The following is a 27,519-nucleotide window of genomic DNA, read 5'->3' as shown; positions in this document are numbered from 1 at the left end:
GATCCCATTTAATAGGTGAGGAAACTGAGGCTCAGGGAGATGAACTCTGGTCACATCAAAACAGCTAGGATCAGAGGCCAGGTCTCCCGATTCCCAAAGCTGCAGCAGCAGCCAGCCGTCTTGCTGGCTGCTCTTGTCCCCACGTGGGGCCTTTGTTCACAGCACTCTCCTTTGTCAGAGTTGGAACATAGCTTTGCCAGGTCCAGGGCTATGTGTCCCGAGGCTCCCCGGGAGGGTGCATACTCACATGCAGGCCATAGCAAGGGCACTCCACAGGGCGGTGCCTCCGTGCAGGGATGTGTGCCCACCTGTCCACTGCACGGCTGATCTCCTTGGGCCTGCCCCCCTACCCAGGGCCCCCCTCCCAGTGGTGTGTGACAAATAGTGACCACTGGGTGGCAGTGTGTTGTCATGCCTGGGAGCAGACAGAGCTCCAAGAGCCGAGGAACATGGAGGTGGGGGCGGAGGCAGGCAGGAACTTAAGCCAGCGTCACAGAAAGGTTGCAAGACTTGATCTCCAGGACGACTTGACGTGACAGGGCAGTACTGCGTGTGTGTGTGTGTGTGTGTGTGTGTGTGTGTGTGTGTGCGCGCGCGCGCGCGCGCGCGCGCTACACGGCCAAGGACAGTTCTGAAGTGGAGCCGAGTGTGGGCGGGGTGGGCCAGATAAATAAAAATATAAAGGAAACCAGGGCAGCCAAGTATGATATGAGCGAAAGAAAGGAGGAAAGGGCTATAGAGGTAAGGGGTGAGGGCTTTTGGAGCTTCAGAAAAATGACAGCCCAGGAGAGGGAGAGAGTAAGAAAGAGACCATGGAAGAAAGAATCACGGAGAAGCTAGGAACAGAAAGAGGAAGAAAACAGAGACTGGCTGGGGAAAGTAGGTCGAAAGGCTGAGGTGGGAGAAGGGAGCCCCCCAGAGGTTGGGGAGAGATAAGAACCTTCACTGGACAAGAAGGAGCCAGGCTCAGGCTTGCTGCTGATGGGAGTTTATTTGAACTGAATCACAGAGATCCGCTGGCTGCTTCAGCTCCAGGTCAGGGCTGCTGTGGCCAGGACTCAGGCTCCGGCTCCAGCTCCAGCTCCAGGTCTGGCTCCGGCCCTGGCTCTGGCGCTGCCTCTGGTTCTTGCTCCAGATCCTCTACCTTGCTCTGAGCCTGAGGTGGGTGAATCCCACGCTCTAAAGCAGAGAATCTTCTTGGTTGCCACTGTGGAAAGACATGAGAGGTGGAAGGAAGAGAAGGATGAAGAGAAAGGGAATAAGGAGGATACGGGGCCCATCTATTCTTTCTCAGCCCCCGCCTTCCCCATCTGGTCCCAGGCCTTTTCTCAGCCCCTTCGAGCCTCCCTTGGGTTGTTCAAGCACAAGGGAATCCCTGGAATACAGAGGCTTATGAAGAAGGGTCTCTAAAGGCAAGTTCAGCATCCACTTTAGTCACCTTTCCTGAGGAAGGGGTGCCAGACAGCACTCTGAGGACTGCAGAGAAGGGAAACCAGAGGCAGGGGGGTAGCGGGGTTCTTGAACTCACCTGTTTTCTCCAAAGGTAAAAGGCAAAGGCTCCAATCACCAAAAGGAAAAAGAGGACACCAGCGGTGAGAAAGAGAGGGTGATGGCCTGATTTCAGGGCACCCGGGGCTCTCTCAGAGTGCTGGGCACCTAAGGAAAAAGTACAGGATCAGGCATAGGGTCCTGGCAGAAAGGACCTCTTGCCACAGCCTCATATTTTACAGATGCAGACAACGAGACCCAGAGTTTAAGGGACTTGTCCAGGACCATTCAGCTAATTAGTGGCAGAAGTGGGCTGGGACTAGACAAGAGCTGGAAGCCAGGTCCCTAAGGGGAAAAAAAGAACTGGGAGGGGGTGGTGAGGGGGTCTGCAAGTGGGATCAAGATGACTGGTTCTGGAGTTGGGGCTGCGGCGTTGTGGGGTCTCAGACCTGTGCCAGAGAGCTCCGTGAAGTATACGGCTGTACCGAGAAGCCTCTCCCCCTTGTACAGGTGGCACTGCCACGGCTGAGAAAGGAGGCTGGCCTTCTGCACCTCCAGCCAGGGTCCTGGAGAACTCCAAGACCGCTTGTCCAGGGGGCTCCACACAAAGCGCTCTTGTCCAGATGCCGGAGTCACCTCACAAAGCAGTTTTCTCAGGTTGCCAGGTAACCCAGAGGATTTGGGAGTCACTGAAAACATTAGAGGGGAGAGATCTTTTGAGTCCCCAACCCCCTTACTTGATACCATAGATTCAACAACTCCCAAGTCTCAATCACACTGCACTCCCCTGGGTTCTGATTGGGTGAGGCTGAGGGGAGGAGATCAGGGTCAGGGCCAAATTAATCTTATGAAGACAAAGTTCTGGTCAGATCACTCTGCTGCTCAAACACTTTCCTATTGCTTTCAGGGGACTGTTCAAACTCAAACTGGCCCAGGAGGATCACATAACAAATATTGTTTCAGATTCTTTTACACTACTCTCTACCCAAATGCTCAGAACCCCCAATATCTGTCAGGTGAGTTGGCCCCCAGTATAGTTTACACTTTTTCTGTTTCCACAATTTGAATGATAACAGTGCCCCTGCCCTGAGGTGCCCCCCTGAAGGAGCTTGCCCCCTTTCTGAATGTTTGGAGAACAGTGAACTGACCCACTGATCTAGAGACAGAGCCTCTCAAAGCTGAACAGTGAGTGATAGCATGAGGAGGAGAGGACGGATGGTCAAGGGCCTTGAGCTGAGCCTGGTGTACAGAAACCTGATGATTTGGTGACACAGACACCCAAGTATAGACCCTGAGTCTGGCACATCCCAGCTGTGTGACTTTGGGAAAGTTCCTTCTCTGTAAAACACCTCCCATTGAGTTGCCATGAGATAGCATGGGAAACTGACACAAAACAGTGGACCTTCAAGAAGACCTTGGACAGAAAGAATGGGTAGGTGCTGGTGACGAACTAGACCTGGGGGAAGAAGGAGGCTAGGCTTCAGGGTGAGTGGGACTCAAGAGGAGTTACTGACAGAAACGCTAAGTAAGAGGACTGGGCATGAGGAAAAGACAGGGTTCAGAGTGAGACTGAGGTGTGCCTACAATACCTAGGTAGGAATATCCAGGAAGCATGTGGAAACTCAGCACTGGCCCACAGAAAATGTATTATTCGTTAGCATATTCATTTATTCATTGAACCAATATACATTATTAAGTACTGACTTTGTGGTGCTACTATTTAGCAGCTACAGGTGAGTACTATGGACACAGCCAAATAGCCACCATTGGTAATTGATTGAACCCCCAATCAATCAACACATTTTCTGAGTTGTTTTTTTAAGGTGTGTTTGTTTTACGCTGTCTTGAAAAGCCCATGATCAGTAAATATTTGCTGACCAAGGGACTGATTTATTAACTCCTCCCAAATTGAGGTCATTTCCTGCAACTTTAACCCAAGCTCTGGCTCTAAAGTGGGACAAGTATTCTAGAAATATATTCCACCCCTTTTGAACTGTTCGAACTTTTGCCACCTTTCTTTCTAAGTTCTCAGACCCTCCCCCCAATTCAGAGCAGGGGATCCCCTTAGAGAAGAGTGGAACATTCATCTAGTGACTCAAGGGCGATTTTCAGTTTCAGTTCTTTGTACATGGGGGTGAGAAAAAGGAGGCCACATGGGGCAACCTCTGTAAATTGTGCCCACGGCCCGGTATCATGAGGCAGATTTGCCCAGTCTTTGCCCAGCCAGTCTCCCTCCCTGCCCCAGCTCCCCGGGGCTGGGAGATACTCCTTTCCAACACAGGACTGACCTGTGATGACGGCCAAGGTGACGGTGGTACTAAGCTGCTGCCCCTGCAGATGGATGCAGCAGGTGTAGGTCCCAGCCTGGGCCTGGCTCACAGCCTCTAGTTGAAGGGTAAAGTTGCCATTGTCTCCGGCCACCAGCAGGTCAGCGCCTGCACCAGGAGGGGTCCACCTGGCAGTGAGGGAAGACTGGGTCCTTACACCAGGAGGCAGTTGGCAAGGCAGCTCCACCCGGGAACCTGCTCCTGCATACACAGTCAGAGGGATGGGCGGCTCCGGAGCTGGAGAGAGAAGGGAACCCAAAGTTAAAGCAGAGAGGGGGAGGTGACAGAGGGGATGAGAACTGGGTTGCCATGGGAGGGAGACAGAGAGTGAAGGAGGTGGTCCTGCTCAGAAGCATGCTAAGAAGCAGAATAAGGTGTGTGAACTGAAGAGACTCAGAAACCCAGGATGTGGGCTGGGCCAGCTGGAGACCAAAGGCTGGCAATTGAGGCTGGATGGCCAAGGGAAAGTCTACAAGGGGAGAAGGCAGCTGAAAGGCTGCAACAGGAGGAAGACAGAAATCAGGCAGTGAAGTCCAGAGCAATCACATGCGGTGTTAGCAGCAGAAGCCCTGCTTTGGCGACCCATACGTCTCGGGGGAAGGTGAGAGGGGAGCAGGAAGGCATCGTGATCAAGTGTGAAGGCAGACGGGAGGAATTACCCAGAACAGTGAGGCTGTATGTGCTGGAGACATTGAAGCCATCTCTGTAGGCGAGGATGCAGCCCCAGGGCCCAGAATCTGAGGGGCTGACTTGGGGCAGGAAGAGGAAGCTTCCAACCAAGTGGTGATGGGGGGACTCCTGAATAGGAACTCTGCCTGGGCCCCGGAACCAGTGCACAGAGGCTGGGACGTCCGGGCGGCTGAAGGAGCAGTTCAGAACGACCCAATCGGAGGCCCTGACAGACCCGGGGGGCTGGCAGTCACTGCGCAAAGATAAAGAAGGTTTGATCAGCCCCACCACACTTTCCCAACACAGCAGGCCAACCAAGCTGGAAGCTCTTGGAAACAGGCACCATAATGTAGATTTCTTTGTCTTCTCCTCCACCCCACCCCCTCCAACTCAGTGCTTGGCACCTGGAGGTGCTTAAAATGGATGCCCAGAGTCTCCTGCCTACTTCCCCTGCCTCCGAGTTTGCTTGGCCTGATCTACTCTTCTCTTTCACCAGGCCTCGCCTGAGGATCCTCACGAAGCCCACCTCCTGAGCCACAGATGTCTGAAATGAATCACTCTGGCCCCGCACCCTCCCTCGCCCCCCAAGGGGCGCCTCCCGTCCGCCACCCTGGCACTCCCACTGTGGGTGGGGCAAGGGGAGCTCAAAGGGTGATACAACTTCTTCCAAGGCACCCCCCCACCCCACGTACGTGCTTTCTCTGGGGGCACCTTCCACTTAGCAATCCGGTTCCCACCCCCTTCCCCTACTCTTCTGGGGGTTCGTTGTCAGGGCTTAGGGCGCATCCTTAGAAGCACAGCCTCGGCCCAGCCCTTCCTGTCTCCGGATGGCGTGGAACTGGGCGCCCTCCTCCCAGCCCGGCGCCCCTCGCCCCGCCCCCACCTACCCCAGGCCTGGCCCACGCGCAGACGGAGGCGGCAGGTGAGGGCTCGGTCTTTGAGGTTCACGGCGGCGCTGTACTCGCCGGCGTCGGTGCGTAAGGCCGGGCGCAGCCAAAGCGAGAAGTCCCCGCGCTGGAAGCCGCGCTCTTCCAGCTTCACGCGGGGCTGCAGCGGCGGCCGCCCGCTGCGCAGGCCCCCGGGAACCCGCCTCAGCACAGTGTAGGGGGTGGGCGCTACGGGGCGCGAGCCGCGGGCCGGTGGCCGGCTGGGCACGGGAGAGAGATGGAGACATTAAAGGGAAAGAAGTCTCGGGGGAGATGCAGTCCCACCACACTTAGAGCATAAGGAAGCCCACCCAAAGGGAAGATCTCCTATCACTAACTGTCCCCGTCGCCCTGGCCTTGGGCCAGCACCGTCCCCTGCTAGCAACTTAGGAGATGCAAGGATGTGGGGAGCAGTTTTCAGAGGATGGACTTAGGGTGCTTAGTGGCAGGGGAGGCAGGCCACTGGCTTTAGAGGGACTGACAGCTCAGGGGAGGGGACCGGGGTCTGGTTTGAGTCTTGGGTTGTGAGTGTGGATGCCATTGCTGCTGGATTTGGGAGTTCTGTTGCCCAAGGTCAGGGTGCATACCTGTCCGGTAGATGCTGCCAAGTGACCCCTCCTATCCGAAGAAGGCTGGGATCCTGGAGGGGGATTGTGGAGCTGCAGGGAAGCTGGGCAGGAGCTCCCTCCTGGGCCCACACCTCCGGGATCTCTTCCCCAGGTCCTGGTGCCTCCACTGGGGAGGAAAAGAAGAGCCCAAGGGGAGGGGCCGTGAGTCAACTGACTTAGGAGTAGAGAAGGAGCCTGAGGAAGACCAGGGGGTTTTGCCCCTTCCCTGCCAAGGGGGAGCCTGAAGAGAGGCTTTGGCGCTGAAGGACTGTCCCAAGCACAGCATGCGGAGGATCCACCCAAACTGAGAACCCTGGCTTTTGTGCAGTCATCCAGACATCCCTGCTGACCCCCTCCTGTGTGCCTGGAGGTGGACCCCCCCAGAGGGTCATCCCCGCCTTACCTGGAGCCACCCACAGCAGTGGCAGAAGCAGCCAGACCCGGCGGAACTGGGCCTCCCCCATATCCCTCTGGGCGCGGGCCACAATGAGCCCTCCAAAGGGAAGAGGTCAGAAAGTGGGGAGAGACAGCCTGATGAAAGGGAGGTTCTGCAAAGTGGAAGGTGGAGGAAGAGAACCTGGGGGAAGAGGGACAGGGGAGAGTCCTGAAAAGAGAGGGGAGGAACCAATGACCTGAGGCTGGAATCCAGAGGAAGGCTGGCCAGATCAGGGGTGGGTGGGGGGGGAGGTTAGGGGGTCCCAGGGAATGGGGCAGGGCAGTGGCAAAGAGCAGAGCGGAGGCAAGGTGGATGTCTCAAGCTGGGAGGCTGGTCTGCTGCTCCCGGGGCCCTTGCCCCTGTCCTTCTGCCTTCCCTCCACCTTGCCCACTTCCCCTCTGCGTTGCCCCCCCCCCCCACACCCCAGGGCTCACGGTTTCGCTTCGCAGTGGAAAGTCTGAGGGGGTTGATTCCCAGCAGCATTACCCTCCACATCTGTGGTGGCACTCCCCTTGTTTATTTCCTCAGTCTTGGGTGTCCCCACCACCCCCCTCCACACCCTCCTCCTCCACCCTCCTGACTGTTCCCTTTCCCAAGACCCTCTGCCTTTGTCTACAAACCATTCCTGCCTGAAACTACCAGCTTGCCCACCTGTAAGCTGCCTCCCATCAGACCCAACATTCACTTTTTTCCTGGCCAGCCCTTTCTTTGGTTCTCACCCCCTCCCTCATTCCTTTAACCTCCCAGAACTTCAGTGCTCCTGTAGGCCTGCCTTCCCCACCCACCCAATGACTGTTGGGAATAACAGGCACAGGAAGCTTTACTGGACCCTAAAAGATGGTAGGTCTGGGGAAGGGCACCTGAATCCCAGGGAAAAGAATAGCTACGTTGTATTGAGCCTTCAGTACGTGCCAGGCACTGGATTGGACACCTTACATACAGTAACTCATGAAATCTGTTATCCCATTGTACAGATGAGGAAACTGAGACTTAAATAATTTGCTGAGGCCAGTTATGGAGTGTGAAGGCAAAAGCTGTGTGTCATCCTGACCCTGGATGAATTACGGGTTTCTTTTAACAAGAATGGTGGCGTTAATGAGTCACACACATCCTGGCCCAGCTCAGACCCCCGTGTACTCAGCGTCTGCTCCCAACCCAGAGGTTCCGCATTGGCAAGGGTGATATGGAGAAATGCAAAAACCCTGCAACAGAGACCAAACTCTAGAAAACACTGAGGCAGAAGTGCTAGGGAAGGAAGCCTGAGACTTCCAGAGGGAAGCTCTCTCTCCTCACCCCATCCAGCCTGAGGAGCCAGCCCAGCAGGGAGTGGTGGAGGGTGGGTGCCATGAGCTTGCAGCCAGCCCGGGTACCGCAAGGGGCCCTGCAGTTCTCCACTTAAACCAGTTGGTCACTTCCTCTGTGCCAGGCAGAGGGGCAATTCTGATGCCAGGGAACTCTCACTCCAGGTCCCAAAAATTGAGACCCAGGCCTCCTAGCCCTCTCCCATTGCAGGGGTGGGACTTCCTGTTTCTGAGGCTGTTTCTTTGCCTGGTTCAGCACAATAGGGCTGGTAGCTTTCCACTGGGCTCAGCAGTGTCTAGACCTGGTGTGGGCTAGCAGGGAAGTATGTGTGTATTGCTGGGGAGAGGCATCTCCATGAATCCAAAACCCGGACAACAGTCAGCTCTCAAGGAAGCTGTGCTCCATGCCCACCCCTGGGGTGCTGCTGGCCTTGCCTTCTGGAGTGATGGATGGTAGGAGGGTACCTTTTATAGAAGGTAAGGGTCCTGACAGAATGTGACAGAGCCACCCTCCTCCCTCTGCCCTGGGAAAGCAGGAGACAGGTTAAAAACAGAAGCGCGACCATTTCTTTATTAAATTATACAAAAAGGGGAGTAGGGGGGGGCAGCTGTGGGGCTTGGTCCCAACCCTGGCCCCACCCTGGCCTGGCGCTGTCTGAAAGGAGGGGATCTGAGGGAGACCCAGGGATCAGGCAGGGTAGGGATGGACAGGACAGGAGGCTCGGATGCAGAGGTTAGGAAGAAGAGGCTAACGGAGGAGGAGTGGGAGTGGCCGGGGGTGAAAGGAAGAGAAAAGAAGAGAGAAAGGGGCGATTGGGGACCAGCGGGGAGCTCAGATGGAACAGGTCAGGAGACGGAAAACGGCAGAGTGAAGATGGAGGGGCAACGTCTGGAGAGGTGGACATGAGAAGGCTGGGGGGAAGAGGGTGGCAGCTCTGACGCAGGGCTCAGAGCAAGGAGCCAGGGGAAGAGTGGCTGCACTCATCTGTCCCTGTCCCCATCTCCAGGCCCTGGCGGCCTCCCACCCCAGCCCATTGGCAGGGGGCTCATGCTGATGCCCCATTTTCTGTCTTCTGCCGCTTGGGATCAGCTTCATCCTGTGGAGAGGAAGAGACATTAAATGGGAGAGGGACCTCCCCCTGTCCCTGCCCTGTTCCAGCACCCACCCATGCACCACAGGGACCTGGGTCCAAATCCAACGGGGTCCCAGCCCCTGCTGCATCCCTGACAGCCCCTCAGGCCCCACAACCCAGCCCAAACCTCCTCTTCAGCAGCTCTCTTCAGCGCGGGCCCTTCGTCGTCATCATCTTCTTCTTCCTCATCTGAGGAGCCAGAAATGGGTCATTGGGGAAGAGCAGGAAGCTCCATCAGACCCCCTGTGGGCGCCCTCAGCCCTGTTTCAGGTCTTCAAACCCACCCTGACTCTGTTCCCTGTCCCTCCCCACCTTCTTCTTCCCCCTTCATCTTCCTCTTCTCCATCCTCAGCAGTTTCTTCTTCTTCTTCCTCGGCTCCATTCTCCTCCTCCTTTGGGGACCAGAAGAGGGAGCAGTGTCAGGCTGGCTGTTTTCCTCCACCCACCATCACCACCAATGGCAAGAGGCGCTGGGAGGACCCAAAAGGTGAGGCAAGGAGGATGGGAGAACTCAAGAGGGAAGACAGGACCCAGCCTCCCAGGAAGACAAGGGGCGGGGGGATGGTGGGCAGATGCGGTCACACCCCCAACCGACCCTCAGCACCTCCACCACTTCTTTCTTTCGTTCTTTCCGGCTCGCCTTCTCCTCTACCTTCTCTTTCTTCTCCTTCAGGTCCTGCAAGAGGGAAAGAGGTCACCTTTCTCTCACCACAAATGATCTGCAGCCCTTCAGTCCCTGTAGCCCCGGTTCTCCCTCTGCAGTGAGCTTAGAGGAGTGTGAAACGGAGACGGTAGCCACAGCAGCCTAGAGTCACAGCAGTGCGGGGGAGAGGTCCCAGGGTCCTCTTTGAAAATAAAATTACTGATTTTAGGGGTGGGGAGAGATAGGAAAACATCTGTTTGTTGTTCTACTTATTTTTGCATTCATTGGTTGCTTCCAGTATATGCCCTGACAGATTGAACCCTGTAACCTTGGCGTATGGGGACAACGCTCTAACCAACTGAGCTACCCAGACAGGGCCGGCCCCAGGGCCAGTAAGGCCAGAGGAGCTGAAACCAGGCACCTTCTCCCCCAAGACTCAAGGAAGATGAAAAGTGATGAGGAAAGGGAACTAAGTGGCCAAAGTTTCTGCTCACCATCCCCATCAAATTCCCCCAAGCCCCACTGGCTGAAGAGTTCAGCTCTGCAACAGCAAATCCCCTCCATCTGTTCAGAGCCCTGATGCCCCACCCCTCCTGCCGCCTGCCCAGCTCTGCCTTTTGTCTACCCTGGGCCCTTTCCTGGTACTCTCTCCTGGGCATCTCTCCCAGCTACCCAAGCCTTTGATTCTCTCCGTCTGTGGGTCTCTTCCCAGAGTCCCCAGGCTCCTACTTGGGCAAACACCACAGGAATGGGGAGAGCACCCTAGCCTGATTCCTGGCACCCTCACTTTTTCCCACTCCCCCCTGCAAAAAGAAGTTCAAGTAGTTTCTTCCTCCCTAAGGCCTGTGGAATGTTCATGGTGTGATGGAAACGTAGCAATAACCACTTCCAGGGGATATAGGTCAAGTAGGATAAAAGAACAATGGAAGTGAGAGTGTGGGTCATGGGAGATGAGGAGAGACAAGTTCTGTGTCTGGGGTGGGACAGGAATACAGACGGAGAAAATAGCTGTCTCCAGGGCCCTCCTTCAGCACTGCCCCTCTTCTTCACCCCAAGATCTTAGCAGGCACACCCTAATATCCTTTTCTTTTTCTTTTTCTATCCTCACCCAAAATGATTTTTTTTTATTGCTTTTTAAAGAGAGAGGAAGGGAGAGAGAGACAGATAAGAAACAGTGATGTGAGAGAGGAACATCAATTGGCTGTCTTCTCACACACGCCTGACTGGGGATCAAACCCGTGACATATCAGTCCACGGAACGATGTTCCAACCAAGTGAGCCACACCGGCCAGGGCCTAATGTCCTTTTCTGATGTGGCACAAGGAAATGCTTGAGAGTCCCCCCTCTTAGACACACCCGCCCTTCAAATTTTGATTCCAGTCCTCTCTCTTCCCACCCTTGGCAAGCACTGAACGACAGTGTCTCCCTATGATCTGATCCGGTGTTGGGGTGCAACTCCGTATCTGATTCCATGTGGATGGAAGTTTTCTATGTGAGTAGATCACCCTGGGAGGGTATGTCCTTTCTGGAACAGGACTGGGGATAGGAGGGCTGGTGCCAAAGGTTGGCCTGGAGGGACACTCAAATCCCTTCTCCTTTTCAGGGGAGCATAGAATGCTCTCACTCCAGCTAGGTTTCTTCGTGTCACTTGGCTGTCCTCATTTCTTTGCCACATGGTAGGTATGACATTTCTAATACCCGGTAGTCTTTCCCCTCCATGCGGGGTCTGGAGAGGCTGGGGCTTGTCAGCCTCTCTCCGGGCCCCAGCACCAGGTCTGTGTGGCCCTGGCCTGAGTTTCCCATCTGGGCTGATGGGGGGAGGGAGAGAGTGTGAAAAGGAGGGCGGGGGACTACCAGAGACCAAAGTCCAAGGGGCCGGGCCCTCTCCTCCCTCTTCTGTCCTTCTGGTCACTGTCCTTCCATGATCCCTCTTCCAGGAGGGTATGTGACCCAGGTCTTGTGCTAACCAGCTCTCTGGCCTCATTTACTCAACACAGGCACACACACTGACACAGGCTGACACCAGCGCACACACAGAGCTACAGAGGCGCACCCACGCGACCCAAAGACACATGGCCTGGTGTTTGGGTATTCTGGCACACTCTTGAGACAGACAGCACAAGAGCACAGCAGAGCCACTCAGTCACAAAGCAGCAACATGGCTCCAGAACATCTATGTCTCCACATGCACACATGTAACTGACACAGGCAGTCCCACACACTTGCTGAATTTCAGACATACAAAGACACCTACTCAATGAAGTCACATGCCACCACACAGCCCACCAGAAGGCCACAAGGCACACCTTGTCAGATCTCCACATAGCCCCTCTCTTCCTCTGCTTTTAATCCCACGGGTTCCCCCTTATCACTTCACAGGCCACCAGGAGGCCTCTGTGACCTCCTCAGCAATTCCCCCACCCCCAAGGTCGGGCTCCCAGCCCCCAAGCCCTGGCCAAATTAATTTCCCAAAGCGACACTCAGCAGGTTCCCTAGAGAAATTAAAGGTTGGAAGAGAGGTAAGGGAAAACGGATGGGCCAGGAATGGGAGCTGACAAGAGCAAGGACGGCTCCATGCAAGGCCATGCAATACTGAGCTGAGACCCTTTCGAAGGCTATTCCAGCCTCGCTTCTGATTTTTGGGACCCAAGATTCTTTCAGTGTGGGGGATGAGGCTGAAGAGGTGCTATGGAGAGAAAAAGACAGCTGAAGGCCATGGGAAAAGGAATGGATATAGCCGTAAAGAAAGGAGAGAATGAGAAAATAGAGGCAGTAGCTGTCCAAGGGGAGAAGCAAAAAGCTGTCGGGCCTCGAGGGGAGGGGCCGAGAGGAGCAGTCTCCCGGGGGAGTACTGTTTACACTGGAGGGTCTCCTACCACTCAGCCGAGGAAAGGTGAGGTCAGATTGGAAGGAGTGACTGGGAAACGCGCCGCGGGCAGAGGAGCGCGAGGGAGGGAGCAGGTAAAGTGAGCCGCGGAGAGCTCCGACGGGAATCTGGCCGGGACCGATGCGCGCGGGCCTGGCCGGGAGAGGGGTGGGGACGGCGGCTGGGCCCGAGCGGAGCCGGGAGAGGCACTCGGGAGGCTAGAGGGCGCTGGCGGGCGGCGCGCCGAGCTGGGTAGGCAGCGCCAGGCTGGGGAGCGGGGGGAGGGCGGATAAGGGTCGGCCGGGATCCTGCGCCAGGGCAGCGTGGGGCCGTCGGAGGCGGCCTGGGGCGCACGACCGTGCGGAGCCTGGGGGTCGCGCAGGGCCCAGCCCGCGGCCGTCCCCGCCCGTACCTTGGCGCTCAGCTCGGCCGCTGCCTCCACGCTCTTCTCCGACATGGTGCCGGGGCCGGGGCCGGGGCTGGCGGGGAGCCGGGGTCCCGGGGCCGGGACGGAGGGGCCCTGGACGTCGGAAGGTGGCCGCGGCCGGAACCTGACGCGGTGGCGGCGGCGGCGACAGCGGCAGTGGCGGCCGCTCAGCAAGCTGGGTCTCTGGAAGAGGCGGCAGAGACGCGCGGGGTGGGGCGGAGGTGGGTCTGGAGTGGAGACCCGCAGGGCTGCGGCCGTCCAGAGAGTGGGCGGAAGGGCGGTGCGGGCGGTGGCCGGCACGCTCCGGCCGCGGTCGCTAAGTCCTCAGCTCGCCGCCCCCGCACCCGCAGAGCTGCCGCCGACCAGCCGCTGCCGCCCCCGGGCAGAGAAACCGCTTATAAAGGCGGCGCTGCCCGACGGGAGGGGCTTCCCAGGGGTGGGGCAGGCGGGAGCGGGGAGGAGAAGAGAAGGGAGGAGGATGAAAGCGGAGGTTGGAGAGGTGGGGATAGGAGGATGAAAGCGAGGGGAGGGAGAGCGCGAGAGGCGGGAGGACTAGACCGGGAGGGGGAGATGGAGAGACTGACGGTCGCGGAGAAAGGAGTGGGGCGCGGAGGTGGGAAGGGGTGGGGTTCCTGCGGGGAGGGACCTCTCCGAATTCCGACCTACTGCCTATGAATGTGGAGTCTGTCTTTTGGGGGCGGGCTGGAGGGATGACCAGAATCCTACTAACGCCCCCACCCCCAAAGCCCTGAGATTTTGCCTGGGGATGGTGAAGGGAGCAGAGGGAAAGGCTGGGCAGGTATTTGAGAAACCAAAAGCTTAAACTAGAGGAAGAGGGTGGGGAGCTACTTCCACATCACGCTGGATTTCCCCTCTCATCCGGCATCTATCTGCATTTTCTGCATGGCCTTGAGAGGGAATGGGGGAAGCAAGGGCAACGCACCCTCTGTCCTGCCCTAGGGTGACATTTGTGACCCTTACTGGGTTCTACCGTTCCTGACTCCTCGTGCTCTGAGGGGGTCAGAGGCCCTCCAGCCTCCTTTCCTCTGTTCAATATCTGACCTTTCTTATTCACCCATCTCACTTCGCTTTTCTTCTCATGGTCCTTCTATTTCCCTTCATTCTTCCTCATGCATCTCTACCCAGACCCCTCCCTCACAACCATTTATATTACATGTCCCTCTTATATTTCTGTCACCTCTCTGCTCTTCTCATTTGCCCTCTTCTGTCCTTCCACCTCCGATATCTCTTTCTCCCAGACAACACCGTTCTTGTCTCATCAGAGCCTGTCACCTGGCCCTATATCCTTAGCTGATTTTCCTCAATTTCTCTTCATATCATTATTTTCCACAATTTTCCCTTTCTTTCCTCTTTCCTCTGCTACCATCTTCCCCAGCCTTCCAGAAGTATGCGTGCCTGCTTTGCAAAGGGTTGGGGTCTGGAGTTTCAGCCCCACCCCACTCCACACATCCTCAGTTCCTGGTCCTCAGTCTCAGTATCTTTGGGTCATTTTGAGAAGCTTGGAGTTTCAGGAGGGCACAGGTGCTGGGGTGTGTATTAAAGGTCACAGTGTGGATGGGGTGGAAGGCCAAGGTTTGGAAAAAGGTCTCTTTGGTGTACGCACTCCCGTATTTGGTTATCATTATCATTACTCGTCATTTTCTTAATAAAAAAGACAGACTGGATCAATCATCATTTAGTATTTGAGTGCTGAAATACACTGTCTTTTGATCCCGTGGTGTACACACCTCCCAGTTTCTCATTCTGACTTCTGTATCAGTTTCTCAGTTTCCCTTTCCTCAAAAATCTTGGAGCCCCACCCAGGTTTTTCCTTGCCGGACTCTGTCCATCTTCCTCTGCGATATCTCCATCTCTCAATCTGTTTCCCTGACTCACTTGCTGATGTCTTTAGCGATCTCTGACCCTCTCCATCTCTGTACTCCCTTGCTTCATTTTTCTCCTTCTCCCCTCTTCTCTTACCAGCTCCCCCCCGCCCAACCCCGGCCCCGTCTCCCGGTGTCACCCTCCCCGTCTCACTCCCCGTCAGTCTTTTTCCTCTCCCTCCCACTCTCCATTCCGCGCCCCCCCCCGCCCCGCCACCTCCCAGCCCCGCCTGCTGTCTCGGACACCCTGCTGGGCTCTTACCCTGTTGCCCTGGTAACCGCCCCCCACTCCGGTCACCTCCACTCCCCTCCCCCCTCCAATCCCCGCCACCAACAACCTCCATCCACCTTCCTCCTATTTTTCCTGAGAGCCAATAGAAACTCTGTTGCCAGGTGGAATGCTCATTTGAATCGCCCAATCCAGGAGCCTAACTGCTTGCCCTGCCTTATATGGGGATTTGAGGAGGGCCACTCCCCCCACTCTAGCCCCACAGGGGACCAGCCCCTCCGTTGCCCTTTGCCCGCTCTGGAAATAGTCTGGGACCCTCTCTTTCCTTCACTCCTCCGTAAGGGTCTGGCCTCCCATTTCTCTAACTGGGACCACCGGGATTAGAGTCGGGTGTGAGCGGGACTGTGGGTTGGGCCTCAGGGCCGAGGGTGGGAATGAGGTGTGATTAAGAAAGGGGAGGCGGAGGGAGCCGGGAATTTTGCCCAGGGAGGGGTGTCTGGGAGCGGAGGCAGCTGCAGTGGAAAATTCCAGGGAGATGGAGAGACAGAGAATGGGAGTCCTGCCTCAAGGCCCAAGGGAGAGCCTTAAGAATCTAGGAGTTTGGACAGTAGGCTCCGCAGGGACCATAGGAAAAAGACCTAGAAAGCCGGAGGCCTGGATCTAAATCCCCTCCTGATGCGAGAAGCATCCCTTACCTTTCCCTGTCTGGTTGGACAACAGGCTAGCCTCCTGAAGTCTTGGCTGCATGAGAAGGAAGCTAGAAGTCAGAAGGGGTGAACGTGGCGTGGGTGGGATGCTAAAAGCCAACCCCCGTAGTCCTTGGTGTTAAGACTCTGGGCCTCTGGGGCCAAACAGTGTTAAATGATGCCTGCCTGGGTTTGGTCCTTTCCAGGGAACTATTTCTGAGGCCTTGTGGAGGCTTCCCTGTCCCCAGAGTTCTGTTACTCCACAGCCCAATTGAGAATTTCTCCCACTACTTGAATGGGGGAACCTGTGCTGCTTAAACATTTTCTGGAGGTGGGAAAAAGGTGACGAGAGGAGGCATCAACCCCCTGGGTACTATGACTTCTGTCCTGACATCCTAGAAATTTACCTCAGCACTGTGTGTAAGGTGTTCAATTCTAACCATTTCCATCACATTCATAAGTGAACTCTTCCTCCTCTTCATCTCCTCCTCCCCCCCTTTTTTCCTAAAGTTTACTATGTGTCTGATAGGCTAAGTCTAAGGAAGTTCTAGTTATCATTCAAGGCCTTGGAGGACAGAAACCTGAGAGTTGTACCGCCCCGTTCCTCACTGTACTTTTTTCTCCCCACTCCCAGTAACCTCATTTTCTAGTCTTCATTTTTCCTTTTTTTTTTTTTTTTTAACTAAAAACTCAAGTCATTGGAGAGTTGAGAGGAGATGGACTCTTAGAAGAAGACCTAAAAAACCAGCTTAACTTTGACCGTGTTTGTTTTGAGTATACTTTCCCCAGAAGTGTTACTTAAGAAATCACCTTCATGACACTAAGGCACATGCATCATGAACACTGCCAGTCAAGTATGTTCATCATTATATTCTGCTCACATTTTAATAGAGTTAAGCTAAAAAGAAATTCCAAGTTTTCTTTCTTCTTCTTTTTTTTTTAAGATTTCATTCATTTATTTTTAGAGAGCGGGAAAGAGACCCAGCCCACAACCTGGGCAGTGCTCCGACTGGGAATCAAACCAGTGACCTTTTGGTTCGCAGGCTGGTGCTCAATCCCCTGAGCTACACCAGTCAGGGTCCAAGTTTTCTTATTGCCCTCTATATCAAGCTGGAACTTTTGCACTTCAACAGACTTTTATTGACTTCCTACTAGGTGTTAGGCACTGTGTTATATGATGGAGACACAAAGCTGAATGAAGAAGACATGGTCCTTGCCCTCAAGGAATAGATGGGGAGAGCTCAAAGTACAACTTGAAAACGGACATGTGTCTAGGTACCCTCTTTCCACCAAACAGCACACTGTCCCATCTCCACTGAATGCCTCTCAGACCTCTCCTGACTTTTACAAATCGTTACCTATTGTCCCCAACTCCAAACAGCCTTTTTTGGTTCCTCCACTCTTGCTGATTATTGTCTCCTCCTGTACATAATACCTAGTATCAAAGAGGTACAGAACACTAGGCATCAAAAACAAGAGATCAATAAGTTGATTTCCTAGCCCTGACACACCATTTTGGGCTCAACCTCAGCCAGCACCCTTTCAACCTTTTTTATTTGAGTAGGTGGAGAAAACATACAACATGCTACCAGGATATCTACTTGACTCTGACTTGGGATCTTCTCATTCACTACTGATGTCCCGGTGGTCACTGTCTTTTATTAGAGTATTGACATCACAACTAAAATTTCTGTGGCTTTCCTACTTCCCCATGAGCTTTAGCATAAAGAATTGGTTTTTACCATTGTCTTTCCTCCAGATTGTTTGCCTTCTTGGTAACCTCCTTCACTTCTACATCTAGAATAGTTTGCTGTTGCCCAACCTGCTCTTGCCGTACTTTCAATTTCTCCCTCATGTGCGCTCTTCAGGGAGCCTTCAGAGGCCTTCCCAAAGTCCAGGAGAAAGGTAACATTTATAAATGCTGTCTGGCTCTCATAAAATTTTCTGCGATGATGGAAATGTTCCATATCTGCACTTTTCAATACAGTGGCCACTAGCCACATGTGGTTATTGAACACTTGAAATGTGGCTAATGCAAGCGAGGAACTGCATTTTTTATGTTAACTTTAATTAAATTTAAACAGCCACATGTGGCTAGTGGCTACCATATTGGACAGCACCACTTTAGACCTTGGCCCTAAGCTGACTTTTCTTTTTTTTACCTCCTTTTCCTCCTCCACCCCCAGTGTTCTGTATGTACAAAGTCAAAAGCAACTCTGGCTGCTGTGTTGAAAGTCGTCTGGACCATTTGTCATACGCTTTACCACAGGTGCGTGTTTGTTCAGGGTTTCCACATTTTCCCAGATTAAGCAGACTGTGGCTGACCCAGAGAGAAAAGTAGAAATGAAAAAGATAGGGAAAATGGGACCAGGAGTGATAGCTTAAACTTATTTTGCCCAAAACATAAGACTGAAGGAGGACTTGATAACCAGAAGGCAGTGACAGTGTTGACTGAATCTTTCCAGTCTCAGGGGTCCTGTTCTCACTCTTCTCAGTTTCTCTAAGTGATTCCATCACATCCTTCCATGATTTTAAGACCTACCTCTAACACATACCTCAAACACTGATGACTTTTTTTTTTTTTAATTCTCATGTGACGGTGTGTTTATTGATTTTAGAGAGGAAAGGAGAGAAACATCGATGTGAGAGAGCAACGTCGATTGGCTGCCTCCTGTTATGTGCCCTGGCTGGGGATCAAACCTGCTACTGAGGTATGTGCCCTGAAAGGAAATCAAACCCACAGCCTTTTGGTGTATAGGGCAACGCTCCAACCAACTGAGCCACCCAGCCAGGGCATGACTTAAACCTGTATCTCTAGGGCTGGCTTCTCTCCTGAATGCCAGTCATGATCCAATTCCCTTCTGTTTACCTCTCCCTGAATCTTGCACAGCTCCTCAAACCCCACATGTTCCAACCGAAATTGCCTCATTTTCTATTTCAGTTAAAGGTACTGTCCTTCACTCACTCATTCATGCAAAGGGGTCATCCAAGATTCCGCCTTTTCTTTTACTCCCTAGGTCCTTCCCGTTTCACTTTATAAAGATTCCTTGAGTGCCTCCTCTTCCCTCCAAGCTCAGTCCTGCCTCTGCTTCAGGGGTCAGCATTACTTGCTGACTTTAAGCTTAATTAATTAGGATTTTCAGTCAATGTTAAGAATTTTTGTATTTTCAGCACCTACTTCCCTACCTGGCATATTGTAGAAGTTCAAAAATTGTTTCCTGAAATGCATAAACTCTCTTTCTACTTAAAATACAAACAGGCTGTTTTAATTTCTCTCTATAAAACCCTTTGATAGCTTCCCCAGGCCTACCAGATAAAGTCCAGGAACAAAGAGGGTCCTTCAAGGTCTGGTTCCCTTAGCGTCTGTAACCTTGTCTCTCACCACTGTTCCCTCAAAGTTTTGCTTCAGCCATTTGTTTTTTAACTCCTCATAGTTCTTCCCAAATGGGGCATACCTCTGTGCCTTTGCATGGATCATATCTTCTGCCTGGAATGCTCTCCTGGCTCTGACCCCTTCCCGCCCGCCAGAAGTCATTCACTCCTTCTGAACCATTCTTGCCCTTTTTAATACACATTTTTCAAAGGGCAAAGGGAAGCAAATATACAGTGACAAAAGGAGATCTGACTGGGTGGTGAACAAACAATGCAATATACAGATTATGATGTATTGTAGAATGGTACACTCGAAACATATATAATTTAATTAACCAATGTCACCCCATAAACTTAATAAAACTTAAAAAAAATATATAGCTTGGCAAGGTGGCTCAGTTGGTTGGATCATTGTCCTGTACACCAAAAAGTTGTGGGTTCAATTCCTGGTCAGGGCACATACCTAGGTAACAGGTTTGATCCCAATCAGGGCATGTACAGAAGGCAACCAATCAATGTTTTTCTCTCCAATGAATGTATCTCTCTCCCCCTTCCCCTCTGAAATGATCTGTTGTCTACTGTACAACTCTCTGCCTGGGAGAATTCAGCGCTAATGGTCAGGGTTTCTTTCCCTCCCCCAATGCAAATGCACACATACATACACACCTACACTCAATCACACCCATTCACGTGGGCTCAGGGCAGGAAATCCAGCCTCCCCTAACTCTCACATCACTCTCCATCCTCAATGTGTTCCAACATCCAAGTGCCCTGGGATTGCTCCAGGTACATAACCTTGCATCAAAAAAGGCCCCTTTCTGGCCAAGCTCTACTCTCAAGGACTTGCTGACTTTGTTTCCATCAGATAGAGAAGTGAATATAGGAACTACTTTGTTTCTCTTCCTTCTCAACAATCTTTATCCTCCTTGTGTTAAGTAAGCCTCACCCCTGGCAGGGTCCACTCTCCCTCCTACATCTTACCTTTTACAAGACACTGCAATGACTGAGGAATTTTTGTTCATCAGAGTTCATTGGACAGGGAAGGGAGGGAGGGAGGGAGGGAGGGAGGGAGGGAGGGAGGGAAGGAAGGAGGCGGGGAAGAGGGAAAAGGAAGGAAAGAAGGAAGGAAGAAAAGGAGGGAGGGAACATGGAAGGGGAGGGAAGGGAGAAGGAAGACAGACAAACTCTTGTTGTGGGAGACAGAAAGGTTACTTGTTAAGTTACATGCCTTCAACTCTAGAAGTAGATGGCTGCCTAAATGGTATGTCTCTGGGGATTCTGAAAATGAGCTTTTGCGTCTCCCCCTTCATCCCCATCTGTTCAAGAATATTTTTTAACCTGAGACAAAGCCCAGGTTCGGAGCTTTGTCTCAGAGTTGGAACCTAAGTTGTAATTTGTAAATACTATTTTGTATCTGGGCCAGGTTGAGAAGCCAGGTATGCACAGAGCCAACAAATTCTATGCAGATTTTCTGCTGCACGTGGTTAGCGCCCCTGAACCTTGCTTGTTTAAGGGTCAACTGTACTCCTAGGAGCTGTAATACATTGAAAACATTTAAAATCATGCAAAGGTAAAAATGGCTGATAAGATTCTTAATTTTTGAAAGAAAGAAGAGAAAGACCATAGGCACCTAAAGGCAGTAGGTAGAGTACCAGGTAGTGGAAAAGGAAAAAAGGAGAAGGCTAAAACCTAGGTTGTATCTTCTATCCGGTCTTGAAGGTTGGACATGACGGAATGAGAAGGTAGAAGCTGGAAGGTGAGGGACCACACTTAGCTGAGTCAGGGTTACAGAACTCTCACTGGGATAATTCAATCACATGTCACACTTTTTGTTTGGGGCAAGAGGAAAAGGGGCACTTGCATGGTGGGATGTCCAGAGATAGAGGATCTGAAAGATAAATGTGAAAGATTTAACTGAGTCTCTTCCCCAGAAATGTCATTGAAAACAATTTTTCTTTTATTCTTTCTTTGGTTTTGACAGTCTGCCCCCTTCTAAATTATCTGTCTCTGTACCCTCTGTCTTCATTATTGTTTTTTCCTCTTTAATAATGATCAGGTCCTAAGAAACCTGAGAAGCCCTGACCCCAGTACTTTTTCCTGAGTCCCCAGGGACCCCTTCTTCCTTCTTCCCCAGGGAAGTATTGGGAACAAGTCTTTCTCGTTGTCAGGCTCCATAAAGCACTCACATGGCTAGCAGCCAGAGTAAAGAACCAGAGAGCGAGAATTTGGATAAATCTAGTTTAAAGTCCACCCTAGACAGTCCAAATCCCCTGACACCTAGGGGGCGGGCCCTTCTCTCTAGTTGGGCCAGATTTTATGCAAGACATTTACTATGTCAAAGTATCAGTCTCTGGCCTTAGAGTCAGGTCTCCAGAGTCTGTTTCGAGCTCCACCCCTAGGTGATACTGGTTAATGGAACTGTCCAATCTTTGTCTCTCAAACTTTAGACCCTTGACTTAGCTACCTGACTAGAGGCCAGGAAGATCAGTGCAGGACTGGGAGCTCTTTAGGATACAGGAATTAAAGAAAAGAAAGGGAAGGCTGGCATTAAACTAAGTAATTTCCTAACTAGAGCCTTTCCCCAGGGTTTAGGAGCCTCAGCGACTCTAGCTCCCTAGTGAACGTAGTTCCAGCTTGGCTGAAGAGTGCCATCTGGCGGCCGAACCCCTCCCCACCTGGATTCTCTGAGCCCCGCCCGAGTTCTGTAAACCAGAGCTAGACCGGGGCAGAACTGTCACCTCCTCCTCTACGTCACTCCCGAGGACCACGCCCCTGCCTGGATCGCATCTCCTTAAGAAGGGACTGGCCCCTAGCACTTCCCCCGCAGAATTGCCTCCCTTCCTCCCTCTAGGGTTGAACGCTTCTCCGGTAGAGAATCTGCTCCAGGATGCCCAAGAATCCGCCTCACCTTGTAGTCCACTGGGAGCCTGCCCCTCCCCCATGGGAATCTACCCCAGTCCTCTTCCTTCCGGAGTGAACGTGCTGCCCCGCCCCAGCCCCGTCCCTCGCGAGGAATGGACTCCTGTAGTTTCCACCCCCCACCCAACCTTACAGGGAGCCTCTTCCGGTCCTCAGAACCCAAATCCAGGTTACCAATCAGGACCCTCTACCATATGTCCCCAGAGGACCCCCGCACCCTGCCCTCATCATCCCGCTACCCCAGGAGCCGGTTCCTGCCTCCTCTCCACGCCCGCCAGCGGGCGGAGCTCCTCTGGCCGGCCCCGGGGTGGGCGTCTCTATCGTGACGTCATTTCCGTCCGGGCCTGGCCTCTGGTCGGGCTCTGTGGGCCGAGGGGGGTACGGAGGTGGCAGCTGTGGGAGGCGCCGGCGCGGGAGATCGAGGAGCCCAAGCCTGGACCAATCCTGCGTCCGGGGCCGCAAGCCCTGATTCTGCAGCGCACCGAGAGGCGAGACCGGCCGGATGGGCCGCTGAGCCCGAATCGGGGACCGGTGAGGCTCCATCGGACCGGGGTGCAGGGGCTGCGAGCCTGGGATGAAGGGAGGGGGTAGAGTCAGGCCCGCCTCTCCAGCTTGCTGTACGGAGAGGCCGGGGCCAGGGGAGCCACCGACAGTCGCGTTGGGGAGGAGGCCCACCAGAGGAGGCCTGGCAGCGGCTGGGTGTAAGGAGGGGGCGGGGTGGCTTGGGTCTTTAGGGGGCGTAGGGGCAGCACTTAGGATTCGCATCCGGAACTATGGCGTCAGGGGAGGGGGTTGCTTCTGCCAGAGCTCTGGGAACAGGATGGCAATGAGTGGGGGAGGCAGAAAACTGAGAGGTTTGGAAAATTTTCCGTGGCCCTTTTTGCGAGAGAGGTTTGAAGAGCTATTATCTCCCTAGACGGTGGTGTTGAACACCTGGAGAAGGGTCTCATTGGCGTTTGAGGTGGGGGCGGGGGATCAGCTACAATATTTGGAAGGGACAGTGCTCCCAGAGTCCCTACGTTGAGCGGGCGTGCAATGCTTGGCTGCCTCCAAGTATCAGATCTTTGCAGTGTGGAGCCCCCTGGAGCTAAAATCAGGATGTTCCGCTTCATGAGGGACGCGGAGCCTGAGGATCCCATGTTCCTGATGTGAGTATTCCCTCCCCCTCATACTGTAGAGCACTCGTCCCACTCCACTTTAGGTCTCTGAGTAATTCCAACAGACATCTGGGTTCCCATTGTGGGTACTGATTGGAACTGGCTGGATACTCAGCTCCAGCGCTGCCTTAGGGGGGAAATAGGAATCTGTGCCACTGTTTCTCTAGGACTGTTTTCTTTTGGGAGCAGGGGCTGTTGACTGCTTGGCTCTTCTGCCATCTATACTGTCTACTCACTCCACAGGGACCCTTTTGCTATTCACCGTCAGCATATGAACCGAATGTTGTCGGGTGGCTTTGGATATAGCCCCTTCCTCAGCATTACAGATGGCAACATGCCAGGGACCAGGCCTGCCAGCCGCAGGATGCAGGTAATGGTGCTGCAACGTACGTGAGACCCAAAGAAAGGTTGGAGGATGGTTAGTAAAGCATTTGGTTTTCTTTGCACTACAGCCTTTAGCAAATGGAATCATCTACGCGTGGAGGGAAGGGTCTGGAAGAAGGGCTTAGTGATCGTGTTTTATGAGGAGGATAGAAAAAAAGCTGGAGCCATGGGCTTGGTTTGGATTGCAGTGACGTAGGATGTGGTCTCTAATTTCCGTCTCTTCTGTGTCCTGTAGACTGGGGCTGTCTCCCCCTTTGGAATGCTGGGAATGGTGAGTTTTCCTTTCCTTGTATCCTTCCATCTAAGATACACTTCCAAATGTGCCTCTCTGGAATAGCCTCATGGGTAACCCTAGAATCTTTTTATAGTGTTCACAAAGCTCTGGGCCTGCTGTGTGCTATGAGTCCTGTGAGGTAAAGACGCTGATATTGATTCCCGTCCTCAATAGGATCCTATGCATTAGGAAAATGTAATTGTCTACCCAAGTTTATTCTTTTGAGGAGGGAGATGCAGTTGAAGGGGCAACTACACACGGTTTTTAGATTTTTTTACAAGTTCATGTCCAGTCCCTTTACAGATTAGAATCCATTAACTTTGGCATGCTTCCTAAAGACAGGAGAAAATAGGGCAGTCAGGAGAAGGAAAATGGATCAGAGCAGACTTAGAGACTGAGGAGGAGGGTGGGTGGCCATATACAGGAAGAGACACGTGAAGAGAAACATGTTGACAAAGAATGAGAAAAAGCGGTTGCTAGGTGTGAAGGAAGAAGAGAAAGGGACTGTAGCCATGTAGCTGGGGGGTCATCTCTGAGCACTGATTCTGCCTTCTCTCTCTCTGTTGCAGTCGGGTGGCTTCATGGACATGTTTGGGATGATGAACGACATGATCGGGAACATGGTGAGACTGTTGCCCCATCCCCTTTCCTGGCCCTGTTCTCACTGATGGCTGGTGCCACCTTGAATCCTCAGAGGCAGGAGTGGGGAAGAGTGTACTAGAGAAGGAGTCAAGCTGGGTAAAGAAATTGAACCTGGAGAGCACTGGGTTCCGGTGTCTGTTCTCATGCCTGAGTGTGAAGCTGCAGCAGCACTCTTAATAAATATGCAATAAGGCTCAATCTCTCAAGATCCTTCTTGTTTGTTGTTGGACTCAGAGAAATTTGGGGGCCATGATGAGTCCTAACATTTTCTCAGCTTTCATATTTTGTGAGGAAGGTATGAACAAAAATAGGCAGCCAAGTGCGGGACCCTGTCTCCAGAGGAGAGCCCTCCCCTTCGGTCACACTGTACCCTTTCCATCTCAGGAACACATGACTGCTGGAGGCAACTGCCAGACTTTTTCCTCCTCCACTGTCATCTCCTACTCTAATACGGGTGACGGTGCCCCCAAGGTCTACCAGGAGACGTCAGAGATGCGCTCGGCACCAGGCGGGGTGAGTTGGAGAGCTGCTCCTCTGTCAGAAAAGGCAGGATTTGAATGGCAGCCATAGAAACCCTGCCTCCTTTTTTCAGGATTGGGTCGTGGGCGGTTTTGTCTGTCCTGGGTTGCTGTGGCCTGGGCTTTGGAAGGGGCAAGCTGAGTGTGCTGTATTCGGCCTCATCCCAGATCCGGGAGACTCGGAGGACTGTACGGGACTCGGACAGTGGACTAGAGCAGATGTCCATCGGGCATCACATCCGAGACCGGGCTCACATCCTCCAGCGCTCCCGAAACCACCGCACAGGGGACCAGGAGGAGCGGCAGGACTACATCAACCTCGATGAAAGTGAGCCTGCTTCCTGCTCGTTGCCCTTCCAGCTTCTTGTCCAGTAACCCCTAGTCCAGTTCCTGCGAACTAGGAGATACCAGGTTTTCCTCCCTGCCTACATAGACATTTTGGAGGGCAAAACACAGTGAGCCCCATTTTTTTACCTCACGTGGAGCCTGGTCAGCGTAGGGGCCGAGTCAGGTCACCAGGGAGGGATAAACCTTGTCACCTAAGTAAGATATTGATAGTACTCTACTCTCTCCACCTGGATGACCTTTTCTCCAGGAGGACCTGGATACCACCTGGATCCACTTTTCTCTCTCTTTAAAAAATGAACAAATACCTATTAAATACTTGTGTATTTGTGATTATGCTCCTTAACTAAGTAATTATCCCAGTACTGATCTTCTTCTCCAGTAGTCACGCCTTCAGCCTGCTAGTGGCTTCCAGGAACTACATTGAACCAAAAATTGTTGAATACAGTTGCCCTCCCCCACACATCCCGACACACCTACTCTCAGCCTTCACGGCAGTTTTTCAGTCTTGGAAGCCTGTGCCTCACTTCTAGGTCTTCCTCCAGAAGCCAGGCTATCCATAGGTGGCGTCATGTCTGGTCTCCGTGTCCTGTTCAGGTGAGGCCGCAGCATTTGATGATGAGTGGCGGAGGGAGACATCCCGATTCCGACAGCAGCGCCCTCTGGAATTTCGACGGCATGAGGCTTCAGGGGGTGGGGGCCGAAGGGCCGAAGGGCCTCCCCGTCTGGCCATACAGGGACCCGAGGACTCCCCCTCCCGACAGTCCCGCCGTTATGACTGGTGAGGGCCCTGGGCCCTCAGCCTCTCATGTAAGTATTTGAGGGAGAGGAATTTTAAGATGTCAAGCACGGGAGGGGGGTTAGCGAGTGTACCTGTGCGCCTTACTCTGCCACGACGCAGAAACAGTCCAGGTGCTCAGCAAATACTGCCTTTGCTAGAAGTTTTAGTTGGTACGGAAAGAGAGGAACGCTCCCATTGTAATAGGGAATAAACCCCAACTCCTGGCTTTTAGAATTTGTCTTCCTTTTGACTTGTGCTCATCTCTCTTCCCCCTCTAGGTACAGGCTGAGAGGCTGAGAAATCATCCCCTGATATGACCTTTTCCTCTCTGACCCCCACTCCCACTTTAATATTAAATTAACAGGCAAGACGGCCCCCACCTCTCCCGGGGGTGTCAGGGGGATCCCTTCACTGCCCCCTTTACCTACATTTTCCTTCTTCAATCCCCTTACCACGATGACGCCACATCTCCTGTATCCACTAACTTGATTTTTTCATTTTGCTGCTCCATCCTTGAACCTCCTCACATTTCCCTTTCTACCCTTGCCATACGTTGAAGGCTTTTGGGGGAGCTCCAGGTTCAGGGGCCTCCCTCACCCCTCAGCTCCCTTGGATCTTTGCCCACCACCTCCTCAGATCCCCTGCTCTACAGGGGCCGTAGCCCTCATCCAGGGCTGTGTGTGGAGAGAGAGGACTGGTTCTAGACTCTCTCTCCCTTCCCCCCCCCCCGCCCCCCACATCACAAAAATCTTCCCTATATCCTTTTCTGCCTTTATTTTTTGATTTGTGCAACTTGTAACTAGGTGTTTATGGAATAAAGGAGAATGGGAAAAAAAACCAAGTGGCATTCTGGCTTCACTTTTGATCTTTTCTCTGGTCAATTTCAACCCTGCTCTCGACCAGTTACCTTCTTACTTTCCCTCTGTCTTTATGTGTGGCCCTCCTAGCTCAAGCTCAGGCCCAGTGCCTCAGTGATAATGACATTGGGACCGTGGGAGCACTGGGAGATGAGAAGCAGCAATGGAACTCAGCGGGGCTAGTCTAGGAGGATGAAATGTAAGCAGCTGTCTTACTGACTCTCCTTTGCTTTTGCTGTAACTTCATTTGTCAGGAGGAAGGTAGGGCACATCTCATAGGTGCCTGAGGAATTTGCTGCCCCTTGTCCCTTGGGCATAGTCTCTCCCGTGGACTGTGGGTGGGAACACTTGTACAGAACAGGAAGGAGCCCAAATAACCCTATGCAGGCCTTCAAAGGGGAGGAACTCCGGGGTCAGCAACACTCCACCAAACATTCTTCAAACCCTCCACTGCCAGTTGTTGAGAATTTGAGCCTAGGGAAGGAGACCAGAGGGGAAAACTAACCTGGAACCTGAGCGGTATAGAAAGGGCATGAAGTGCTCAAATTTCTTAAGACGGTTACTCTTGCTTGACCAGGCTCAGCCAAATGGGTCACTTTGTTTCTATTAGGAACTTATTAATGATGACACATGCTTGCCTGGTGAGTC

General features: G+C 53.1%; 2 protein-coding genes and 1 long non-coding RNA gene across 4 annotated transcripts; 1 reads left to right on the top strand and 2 right to left on the bottom strand.

Moving 5' to 3' along the window:
* Positions 1 to 980: 980 nt before the first annotated feature.
* LAG3 (lymphocyte activating 3) lies at positions 981 to 6,920 on the bottom strand. The gene is given in 10 exon segments (XM_054574755.1): positions 981 to 1,207; positions 1,529 to 1,656; positions 1,938 to 2,177; positions 3,777 to 4,052; positions 4,475 to 4,726; positions 4,729 to 4,737; positions 5,372 to 5,631; positions 5,998 to 6,145; positions 6,422 to 6,622; positions 6,889 to 6,920. Coding segments are annotated over 9 exon segments (1,545 nt in total). The 5' UTR covers positions 6,483 to 6,622; positions 6,889 to 6,920; the 3' UTR covers positions 981 to 1,036.
* A 2,291-nt stretch (positions 6,921 to 9,211) lies between these two features.
* LOC129071290 (uncharacterized) lies at positions 9,212 to 13,391 on the bottom strand. Its single transcript, XR_008529235.1, has 3 exons — positions 12,810 to 13,391; positions 9,493 to 9,564; positions 9,212 to 9,280 (listed from the first exon to the last, which is right to left on the bottom strand). It is a non-coding gene; the product is annotated as an uncharacterized LOC129071290 (long non-coding RNA).
* Positions 13,392 to 22,238: 8,847 nt separating this feature from the next.
* On the top strand, positions 22,239 to 26,782 carry MLF2 (myeloid leukemia factor 2). Of its 2 annotated transcripts, none has more exons than XM_054574749.1 (9): positions 22,239 to 22,444; positions 22,968 to 23,061; positions 23,314 to 23,440; positions 23,690 to 23,725; positions 24,298 to 24,351; positions 24,755 to 24,883; positions 25,057 to 25,216; positions 25,831 to 26,043; positions 26,293 to 26,782. In XM_054574749.1, the coding sequence occupies exons 2-8, from the start codon at positions 23,012 to 23,014 to the stop codon at positions 26,016 to 26,018; spliced, it is 744 nt and encodes a 247-aa protein (XP_054430724.1). In that variant the 5' UTR covers positions 22,239 to 22,444; positions 22,968 to 23,011; the 3' UTR covers positions 26,019 to 26,043; positions 26,293 to 26,782. The 2 variants fall into 2 exon arrangements, with proteins under 2 accessions (XP_054430724.1, XP_054430723.1); XM_054574748.1 differs by having other exon boundaries at positions 22,240 to 22,444; positions 22,984 to 23,061; positions 26,293 to 26,781.
* Positions 26,783 to 27,519: the final 737 nt, after the last annotated feature.

This window comes from Pteronotus mesoamericanus, unplaced genomic scaffold (assembly GCF_021234165.1).
Source record: "Pteronotus mesoamericanus isolate MK-2021 breed Mesoamerican mustached bat unplaced genomic scaffold, CSHL_Meso_final contig_263, whole genome shotgun sequence".
NCBI classification, from domain to species: domain Eukaryota; kingdom Metazoa; phylum Chordata; class Mammalia; order Chiroptera; family Mormoopidae; genus Pteronotus; species Pteronotus mesoamericanus.
Note: the sequence above shows the minus strand (reverse complement) of the source record. Positions and strands in the feature narration are given on the sequence as shown.

Coding starts and splice junctions, on each gene's coding strand:
- MLF2 (XM_054574749.1), top strand. CDS start 23,012: ATGTTCCGCTTCATGAGGGACGCGGAGCCTGAGGATCCCATGTTCCTG. Junction 23,441..23,689: donor CTGCCAGCCGCAGGATGCAG/GTAATGGTGCTG, acceptor TGTGTCCTGTAG/ACTGGGGCTGTCTCCCCCTT. Junction 24,884..25,056: donor TGCGCTCGGCACCAGGCGGG/GTGAGTTGGAGA, acceptor GCCTCATCCCAG/ATCCGGGAGACTCGGAGGAC.